Source organism: Mesocricetus auratus, unplaced genomic scaffold (genome assembly GCF_017639785.1).
Source record: "Mesocricetus auratus isolate SY011 unplaced genomic scaffold, BCM_Maur_2.0 Super-Scaffold_100018, whole genome shotgun sequence".
Classification (NCBI taxonomy): Eukaryota; Metazoa; Chordata; class Mammalia; order Rodentia; family Cricetidae; genus Mesocricetus; species Mesocricetus auratus.
Window position 1 is genome coordinate 51,177,377 of NW_024429199.1, and position 10,848 is coordinate 51,188,224.

Genomic DNA, 10,848 nt, shown 5'->3' on the forward strand with positions numbered 1-10,848 from the left:
CAGACGTTATCTCAGAGTAAAGGGCTGGGAAAAGATCTTCCAATCAAACGGCCCCAAGAAACAAGCGGGCGTAGCAATCCTAATATCTAACAAATTAGGCTTCAAATTAAAATCAATCAAAAGAGATGAAGAAGGGCACTTCATATTCATCAAAGGAAAAATACATCAAGACGAAGTCTCGATTTTAAATATCTACGCCCCAAATACAAAGGCACCTACATTCGTGAAAGAAACATTACTAAAGCTCAAAATGCACATAAAATCTCACACACTAATAGTAGGAGACTTCAACACTCCGCTCTCACCGCTAGATAGGACCTCCAGACAGAAACTTAACAAAGAAACAAAAGAATTAATAGAAGTTATGACCCAACTGGGTTTAACAGACATCTATAGAACATTCCACCCAAATACAAAGGGATATACCTTCTTCTCGGCACCACATGGAACCTTCTCTAAAATTGACCACATAATAGGAAACATAGCAAATCTCCACAGATACAAAAAAATTGGAATAACCCCCTGCATCTTATCAGACCACCATGCATTAACATTAGAATTCAACAATAACACAAATCGCAGAAACCCTACAAACTCATGGAGATTGAACAATGCACAATTGCACCATCCCTGGGTAAAGGAACAAATAAAAAAAGAAATTAAAGACTTCCTCGATTTCAATGAGAATGAAGACACAACATACACAAACTTATGGGACACTTTGAAAGCAGTGCTGAGAGGAAAGTTTATAGCACTAAGTGCCCACATGAAAAAACTGGAGAACAGTCATACTAGAGAATTAATAGCACAGCTGAATGTTCTAGAACAAAAAGAAGCAAACTCCCCCAGGAGGAGCAGACGCCAGGAAATAATCAAATTGAGGGCTGAAATCAATCAAGTAGAAACCAGGAAAACATTGAGAAGAATCAATGAAACAAAGAGTTGGTTCTTTGAGAAAATCAACAAAATAGACAAACCTCTGTCCAAACTAACCAAAAGACAGAGAGAGAACATGCTAATTAACAAAATCAGGGATGAGAAAGGGGACATAACAACGGACTCTGAGGAAATCAAGAGAATCATCAGGGCATACTTTGAAAATCTGTACTCCACAAAATTTGAAAATTTAAAGGAAATGGACAATTTCCTGGATAGATATCACTTGCCAAAACTAAATCAAGAACAGATAAATAATCTAAACAGACCTATAACCCCTAATGAAATAGAAGCAGTCATCAAAAGTCTCCCAAACAAAAAAAGCCCAGGCCCAGATGGCTTCAGTGCAGAATTCTACCAGAAATTCAAAGAAGAGCTCATTCCAATACTCGTCAAAGTATTCCACACTATAGAAGCAGGAGGCTCACTGCCAAACTCTTTCTACGAGGCTACAATTACCTTGATACCCAAGCCACACAAAGACACAACTAAGAAAGAGAACTATAGACCAATTTCCCTCATGAACATTGATGCAAAAATACTCAATAAAATACTTGCAAACCGGATTCAAGAACACATCAGAAAAATCATCCACCATGATCAAGTAGGCTTCATTCCAGGAATGCAGGGATGGTTCAACATTAGAAAATCTATCAATGTAATCCACCATATTAACAATCTGCGAAAGAAAAACCACATGATCATCTCACTAGATGCTGAAAAAGCCTTTGACAAAATCCAGCACCCCTTCATGATAAAGGTCCTAGAGAGATCAGGGATAACAGGAACGTACCTGAATATAATAAAAGCAATATACAGTAAACCAACAGCTAACATCAAACTAAATGGAGAGAAACTCAAAGCAATTCCTCTAAAATCAGGAACAAGACAAGGCTGTCCACTCTCTCCATATCTCTTCAATATTGTACTTGAAGTTCTAGCTACAGCAATAAGACAACAAAAGGAGATAAAGGGGATACAAATAGGAAAAGAAGAAGTCAAACTTTCATTATTTGCAGATGATATGATAGTTTACATAAGTGACCCAAAAAACTCCGCAAGGTTACTCCTAGAGCTGATAAACACCTTCAGCAATGTGGCAGGATACAAGGTAAACTCAAAAAATCAGTGGCCCTATTATATACAGATGATGAAGTGACTGAGAAAGAAATCAGAGAAACATCACCTTTTACAATAGCCAAAAACAGCATCAAATATCTGGGGATAATGCTAACCAAGGAAGTGAAAGACCTGTATATCAAGAACTTTGTGTCTTTGAAGAAAGAAATCAAAGAAGATACCAGAAAATGGAAAGATCTCCCATGCTCTTGGATTGGTAGGATCAACATAATAAAAATGGCAATCTTGCCAAAAGCAGTCTATAGATTCAATGCAATCCCTATCAAAATTCCATCACAATTCTTCAAGGACCTGGAAAGAACATTAATCAACTTTATATGGAAAAACAAAAGGCCCAGGATAGCCAAAACATCCCTATACAATAAAGGAACTTCAGGAGGCATCACCATACCTGACTTCAAGCTCTATTATAGAGCTATAGTCCTGAAAACAGCTTGGTATTGGCACAAAAATAGGCAGGTAGACCAATGGAACCGAATCGAAAGCCCTAATTTTAACCCACACACCTATGAACACCTGATTTTTGACAAAGAAGCTAAAACTGTACAGTGGAAAAAAGAAAGCATCTTCAACAAATGGTGCTGGCATAACTGGGTAGTGGTATGCAGAAGGCTGCAGATAGATCCATGTTTATCGCCTTGTACAAAACTTAAGTCCAAATGGATCAAAGATCTCAACATACATCCAGCCACACTGAAACTTTTAGAAGAGAAAGTGGGAGATACTCTTCAACGAGTTGGTACAGGAGACCACTTCCTAAACATAACACCAGTGGCACAGGCACTGAGATCGACAATTAACAAATGGGACCTTCTGAAACTAAAAAGCTTCTGTAAGGCAAAGGACACAATCAAAAAGACAAAAAGGCAGGCCACAGAATGGGAAAAGATATTCACTAACCCTACATCTGACAGAGGGCTAATCTCCAAAATTTACAAAGAACTCAAGAAACAAGTCTCCAAAACACCAAAGGATCCACTTGAAAGGTGGGGTACAGAGCTAAATAGAGAATTCTCAGTAGAGGAGGCTAAAATGGCCAAGAGACACTTAAGAAAGTGCTCAACATCCTTAGCCATCAGGGAAATGCAAATCAAAACAACTCTGAGATACCATCTTACTCCTGTCAGAATGGCTAGAATCAAAAACACCGAAGACAATTTATGCTGGAGGGGATGTGGAGAGAGAGGAACGCTCCTCCACTGCTGGTGGGAATGCCAACTCATACAGCCTCTTTGGAAATCAGTATGGAGATTCCTCAGGAAAATGGGAATTAATCTACCACTAGACCCAGCAATTCCACTCTTAGGCATTTATCCAAATGAGGCAGGTTCATACAACAAGGGCATCTGCTCCACTATGTTCATAGCAGCATTGTTTGTAATAGCCAGAACCTGGAAGCAACCTAGATGCCCCTCAACTGAAGAGTGGATAGAGAAAATGTGGTACATTTACACAATGGAGTATTACTCAGCAGAAAAAAACAATGGAATCTTGAAATTCGCAGGGAAATGGATAGCACTGGAAGAAACCATCCTGAGTGAGGTAACCCAGTCGCAAAAAGACAAACATGGTATGTACTCATTCATATATGGATTTTAGATATGGATCAGGATAGTGCCAGTCTGCACTTCCACAGATAGAGAGTCTGGGAAACAGGAAAGAACCTAAAAGATATGCATATATGCATAGTACGCAAGAGAAGAGGATGGAGACAAGATCCTCTGAATGGATGGGGAACAGGGCGAGGGGGGTAGTGGGACCTGGGAAGAATAGAGGGGGTAAAGAGGAAGGGAGTTGGTCATGGGGGAACAGGAAGTTGAGGGGGTGGGGGTAGAATAGGGGGAAGAGGGAATCATAGGATCGAAGACAGATCAGGCACCAGAGTGACCTCGAGTGATCTAAAGGTATAACATCAATTGGCAAGCTAAGCAATAGTGGAAGGACCACCTCGAATGCCCATTCCTGATAATGAACTTGATGTCTATAACTATCCGGGAGCCTTCATCCTGGGACTGATGGAAGCAGAGGCAAACACACAAATAAGCACTGAACTGAACCCAAGGAACCCAGTGACAGAGAGAGAGGAATGATGAGCAAATTGGCAAAGAATGGGCTGGCAAAACCAGCAGAGACAGCTGATCTGAACAGGGGAGTGCTCTTGGACCCCAGACCGACAGTGGGGAGGCCAGAATGGGACTGATCTGGACCCCCAAATGTGAGTGTCAGTGAGAAGGCCTGGACAACCTATGGGGCTCTGAGCTGTGGATCAGTGTCTATCCCTGGTATACAATCTGTCTTCATGTGCCTATAGCACAAAGAGAGATGCTCTCTCAGCCTGGACTCTTAGGGGAGTGCCTTGACCCTACCAAGAGTAAAATGATAGACTCTAGACATCCCCTATGTGGAAGGATTTGGCAATAGGGTGGGAGGGAGGGTGGAAGGGGAGTGCGGGAGGAGGGGAGGGAGAGGGAACTGGGATTGACATGTAAAACAAGCTATTTAAAATTAAAAAAAAAAGAATAAAAAAAAGAAAACGATTAATTACCCCCATACCAGAAAAAAATGTATTCATTAGGACCTAAACCCACAAAGTTTCACCAACATGACTGCTAAAAATGATAGGCTAAATTAGATGAGAGAAACCTCATACACAAAGAACTACAGGCAACTAATGAACGCTGAGAGCAGAAGCAAATAGTCTTCTCCAGGGAAGAGCCAAGAGCACACCAACTAGTTATCCAACACCAGATTGTCAGCCCTGAAAACATACATACAAGTAACACTGTAACGACCAAACACACATATCTATATCCATGTACATACATGTATGTAACAGCAATTAATGAAGAAAGAGCCCATTAATTTGAAAGAAAGGAAGAGTATATCAGAAGGTTTAGAAGGAAGAAAAGGAAGAGGTAAATGATTTTTATATTGTACACTACCCGCCCCCCGGCAATAAATCAGTACAAAAAAGTGCAAACTGAATACTGTTTTAAATTTTTTTCATTGATTTCTACTTTAGCCCAAAATAAAGCCAGATATTCTAACACATGAAGTTCTGGCTCTCATCTACTTTCCTCCCCCTGAGAACACAGGGTTCTGCCTCATTGTACATCTGTGTTGGGCTGTTCTTCCTTTCTCCCATGAAAAGCTATGAGTACCTATGATGCTCAAAGACACTGTTTTAATTACTGTACGTGTACATCCCATCTGGTCTCTCAAAAATCTCACAGGAGAGGTGCATCATTATCTCCACCATGAAGGATTCACATGCAGTGCACACAAAAGTCTTCACCATCTGCACTGTAGTCTTCTACTTACGATATAGCATTTCTGGACTTACACCCGAGTTTTTTATGCACACAAGCACCCATAAAAAATTTACTGCTTATAGCACAAAACCTTCATCTGATTTGTATGGATGTTGACAGGCAAAATAATCTATAATATGTGGGAATTAAAATGTAAGCATTAGGTTTTAATGTGTTTGGATTGCTTAATGTATCAAAAACTCTTTGGTAGTTTTTGATCTATTAAGCATAGCCTCATAGATTTGAATACTTGGTCACTAAGGAGTGGCACTATTTGAAAAAATTAAGAAGTGTGGCATTGTTGGAAGGAGTGTGCCACTGGGGATAGGCTTTGAGATTTCAAAAAGCCCATTCCAATCACAGAGTCTCTTTCCTTCCCTCTGCCTGGAGATCTGGAGGTAGAACTATCAGCTACTTCTTCAGTACCATGTCTACCTGCATGTCATCATGCTGCCTGCCATTATGAAAATGGGCTAAACCTCTGAAACTGTAAGCAAGCCTATTAAATGCTTTCTTTTATAAGAGTTGCCACTGTCATGGAGTCTCTTCACAGCTATAGAGCGATGACCAAGGAAAACTCTAATGCTGAAATTTCTCAACCAATCGATATGATACTCTGTAATCATTGAAATACGAATTCTGCCCTAGATTTTTCAACACGTGATGATAGAATTGATGAATGTAAACACAGCTCATCTAAAAAAAAAAAGAAAAAGAAATGAATAACCACATTCATTTCTTAGTTTCCATTGTTGCGACAAAACACCATGACCAAAAAGCAAGCTGGGGAGGGAAGGGTTTATCTGGCTTACACTTCTAGATCATAGTTCATCATCAGAAGAAGTCAGAACAGGAACTCAAACAGGGCTGGAACCTGGAGGCAGGAGCTGATGTGGAGGCCATGGAGGGGAGCTGCTTACTGGCTTGCTTCCTCTGGCTTGTTCAGTCTGCTTTCTGATAGAACCCAGGACTACCAACCCAGGAATGGTACCACCCACAATGGGCTGGGCCCTCCCCTGTTGATCACTAACTGAGAAAATGCCTCATAGGTGGGTCTTATGGAGGCATTTCCTCAACTTTCCTAGACAGAATTTCTGTCCCACCTAGTCCCACAGTTGTGCAACTGCAAATGAACACACAGAGGCTTATATTAATTATAAACTGTTTGGCCCATGGCTTAGGCATCTTACTGGCTAGCTCTCTCTTAATTATTAATCCATATCTATTAATCTATGTATTTCCACGTGGTCTTGGGAGTACTAGTGTTAGCGGGTCCCCTTTCTTCTTCAGCAGCTACATGGCATCTTACTAGTGGATTCTCTCTGCCTTCCTCTTCCCAGAATTCTCCTAGTCTGGTAGCCCCACCTATACTTTCTGCCTGGCTACTGGTCAATCAGTATTTTATTAAGCCAATAAGAGAAACATATATACAGGCTCCTTACTCTCTGATGACTCTAGTCTGTGTCAAGTTGACACACAAAACCAGCTAGTATACCACATACTTCCGGTCACATAGCATAATAGCTAAACAATTCTCTATGAAGATGGATAGGTCAAAATTCACTAAAAATACACAGAATAAATAAGAAGACATGTAAATTATAGATGTTTTGAAACTTTTGTGCTTTGAAATTACTTTAGAATTGAGGAAGTGTTACAAAGAAGATGCCACTTCTTTTAATCTCCCAATTTTAAATTATACCATAGTGGTCTCTTTATGAAAATGATAATTTAAAGAGACAGCACAGAAATTGGAAGGGCAGTGAGAAGAAAGTAAAAGGAGAACAAAAGGCAAACCTTAGCACTCCTAGATACTTAATATCAGGTTACCATTGACTACACAGTTCAAATGAATACATTACGGGGACTTTTTTTTAATGACATAGAATAATGAACCAAAGTTTAAAATTCACCAGCTTTCCCAGCAATGCTGTGTTCCAATATCATTTAATTTTGTTGTCTACTTGGTCTGCTCTCATCAGAAAGAGCTTGCATTAAGCAAATATCCTACATCATGCTGAACTCATTTTTTTCATGTGTATGTATGCCTTGGAATTTCTGCATACAAATTATGTCATCTGTGAATAGAGATGACTTGACTTCCTTCTTTCTGGTGTGGGTGCCTTATGTTGTCTTTTCTTGTCTACTTGCCCCCTGTTTTATCCTCAGTACAAGCTGAAGAGTAGGGTTTAAAACTGGCATCTTTATTTTGTTGCTATTCTTAACACCACAGCCATCAATCTTTCACCACTAAGAAATATCAGATCAGAGCAGTTTGTATTCCATTTGTCCTCATTATGACCTTCAGGTATCAGTACCACATGCTCAGCAATCCCCTCCACTGTTTGCACTGAGATACCAGCATAATGACCATGCTCAGAGGCTAGAATTCCTTTTCGCAATAGTACCTTCAAGCCTCTAAGGGTTGAAACCAAATAATGTCTTAATTTGTGACCTATGTACTTAAACACTTGGCTTAACATTGACTCCTGATTAGACCCACACTCTTTTTAAAAAAAGAAAAATCAAAGCTATAAAACCTTCCAAGTGCTGGGATTAAAGGCATGCATCACCACCCAGCTAAAAGTTTTCTCATAATTCTCAATAATAAACTTGTAACCAGTCAACACAAGCTAATAACTACAGATTCATGATTATTTTATGTCAGCTGACATTTCACATCACCATTCTATTTTTTTGAATCTCACTTAAGTTTTGTCTGTTTATCTGACCACTTATTACTAAACATTTAATATAACATTTTATATGAAGCCTACTTTATTCAGAACTTCTTGTGAGCTAAGGTTGATTTTTTTTTAGAATAACAAAAAAATCTTACTAAAACATAAGATTTATAGAAGTTTCCAGACAAGCCATACACAATGGTCACAAGCTTTTTTCTTCTTCTTTTGGGGGTGGGGAAGAGAATCTACACTTAACAGCAAAGTCACAATATTATTAGTAAGGGCTGTGATGTTTATTTAATGTGCCCATTTTGGTTCAGACAATCAAGCTTGTCCATCTACAGTGTCTAAAGTTAGACTTTGCTAGAGAGCATATTCTAAAAAACTGGTTAGCTGCATTTAACCACTGCAATTAGATCCCATAAGAGGGGGAGTGGGAAAGGAGAACATAAAATAAAACTATTTCCCCCTTAAAAAATAAAAACACCCATACCCCTGGCAGCTAACCTTGGCAGCTAACCCTGACAACTACCTTCATTCACAGTGCTTTGTACTTAAACCATGATGGTCTAAGAGTCACTGTTTTAAAGCATTTCACAACAACCCAGATGATACTTCTAGCCTCTGCTCATGCTTTACAACAGTAAATCAGGACAAAACATAGATTTGCTAATGTGCATGTAATCACTAAAGATGAAGATGCCTGGGCTTTTATTCTGTAATGTTTCTAAGACTGTGTCCATTAAATGCAAACAGAACAAGTGTCTTGGCAGAACAGAAGAGATGGCATATAGCCTAGTCCATGCTCTCGCTGTTTCTATGGCTTGGACTTCATTGGTCTTCCACTGCTCAGCTACATCATTTGCTAACGGATCATCTGGATTAGGAGCACGTAACAAAGCCTGGATTGATAGCAGAACTGTGCGGATCTGCAGTGCTGGGGACCACTTATCTTTCAAAATATCTAAACATATTCTTCCCAACTTGTTTACAATAGGATGATAAATTTTGGTCATGAAACCTACTTTAGGTGCTGCCATTGGATATTCTTCTGGAAGGAATAGTTCAAGTTTAAAAGTCCCTCCCTCAAAGGGGTAATCCTGGGGGCCAGCAATGACCACATGAAAATAACTGGTGTTGCTCTCATCTGGTTCTGCCAGCAAACGCTGGGTTTCCTTGATGATCCTGCAGGACAGCCTGCCAATCTTGTCAAACCCCGAGTTCGGCCTCTGGGCCTCTGCTCTTGTCTCTGGCTCCACTCGCCTCTCCCACGAGTGGAAGTCTAAAGTTGATTCTTAATCACATAAGTCAGATCTATCTTCTGCTTTCTTCTTACAAATACTCTAGTACTCTCTCATTTGTCACTCCCCTTTAGCTCTTCCTCCCTTTTGGTGAGTCCCTTCCAGTTTTATGTCCTACATACAACCATAAATACATATTCACACACACATACACACACACACTACTTTAAACCTAGGTTCTGCATATATGAGGAAATGTGTGGTATTTGTCTGAGCCTGGTTTGCTTTTCACTTGATAGCAACACTTACATTTTGACCCAGTGATGTGTTTCTGGCTTTCACAACTATGGGGAAATCACTTTCTACTGCTTTGTGTCGCCAATGTAGTAATTTATTACATCTGATCTACGAAATTAATAGAAATAGAAATAAATGCTTCATGTGGTAAATAGAACTTGAAGAGTCATAAATAGGATTTATATTACAGTGGGAAAAAGAAATAAAAAGATGTGAAGAACAGTACAGGTTGGCGGGGAGAGGTGGTAGGGAAAGGGGAGTTGTACAAGAAAAAAAATTACACACAATTACAAACTGATTCAAAAGGATGATGTAGACTGTTAAATACACTGAATTCCAGACTAAAAAAAGTTACAGCTTGCCAGGCGGTGATGGTGCACGCCTTTAATCCCAAGCACTTGAGGGGCAGAGGCGGGTGCCAGCCTGGACTACCGAGTGAGTTTCAGGAAATTTTAAACACTCAAGAACCTTACTCTATGAGAAAGAAGCAAGTGTGTATGTAGGCGCTTGACTGCAGTGGGCAAGTCTGGGAAAAGGAAATTCAACATGCGTACGGCACAAACATCTTTGTCTGGAGTACAGCCCCCACGGTTGCAGGTAGGCATAGCGAGGAGCTGCAAGTCCAATAAGGAAGCCTCCCATAAAGCCTTTCCATTGCTCCTGGACCCCCAGAAACATCAAGGGGCCAGCTTCCTTCGGAAATGGGTACCGGGAAGTAAGGACAGCAGCTCCACCTAACCGGTCCTGGAGTCCACGTCCCCGGCCAGCGGGGCAGCTGCGGCCGGTGCCCAGCCAGCGCCGGGGTGCTCCTAACCCAGTCCTAGGCGCTCCGTCGCCTTCCTTCCAGTGTCTTTACTGCTCTCAAGGCTCGCCTACTCTTTTCCCTCTCGGATTCTACAGTTGCCAGCATTAAAACCAGACGAGAGCCGAAATGGACGGCATTCGCCCTCCCCCTCCCCGGACCTGAGCGGGTGTTGCTTCCGGAAGTAGAGCCTCATTTCCGGACCAGGTCCTGGCAGCTCTGAAAAGTAACGCGGCATGTTATGAGAAACGGTTGCCACCCGCCGAATCAGTCACGAGTAATAAAAAAGAAACACCGAAAGACGGAGTAATCCCTTTTACCCTATTTTGGTCCAAAGGCCAGAAAAATGTAGATCTGTCCGACACCAATCAAACTTGAGTTCTTACCGACCAACAAGCACCGCAGACGCGGAGCGCCTGCGCGAACCGGCAGCCCGC

At 40.8% G+C, this 10,848-nt stretch overlaps 1 protein-coding gene and 1 long non-coding RNA gene across 2 annotated transcripts; both read right to left on the reverse strand.

Annotated features, from left to right (window-relative positions):
* Positions 1-8,626: 8,626 nt before the first annotated feature.
* On the reverse strand, positions 8,627-9,557 carry LOC121144468 (ubiquitin-conjugating enzyme E2 N-like). Its single transcript, XM_040758203.1, has 2 exons — positions 9,545-9,557; positions 8,627-9,365 (listed from the first exon to the last, which is right to left on the reverse strand). Exons 1-2 carry the CDS (start codon positions 9,555-9,557, stop codon positions 8,707-8,709), a joined length of 672 nt encoding a protein of 223 aa, XP_040614137.1. The 3' UTR covers positions 8,627-8,706.
* A 210-nt stretch (positions 9,558-9,767) lies between these two features.
* On the reverse strand, positions 9,768-10,821 carry LOC121132803. The gene is made up of 2 exons (XR_005869429.1): positions 10,732-10,821; positions 9,768-10,630 (listed from the first exon to the last, which is right to left on the reverse strand). It is a non-coding gene; the product is annotated as an uncharacterized LOC121132803 (long non-coding RNA).
* Positions 10,822-10,848: the final 27 nt, after the last annotated feature.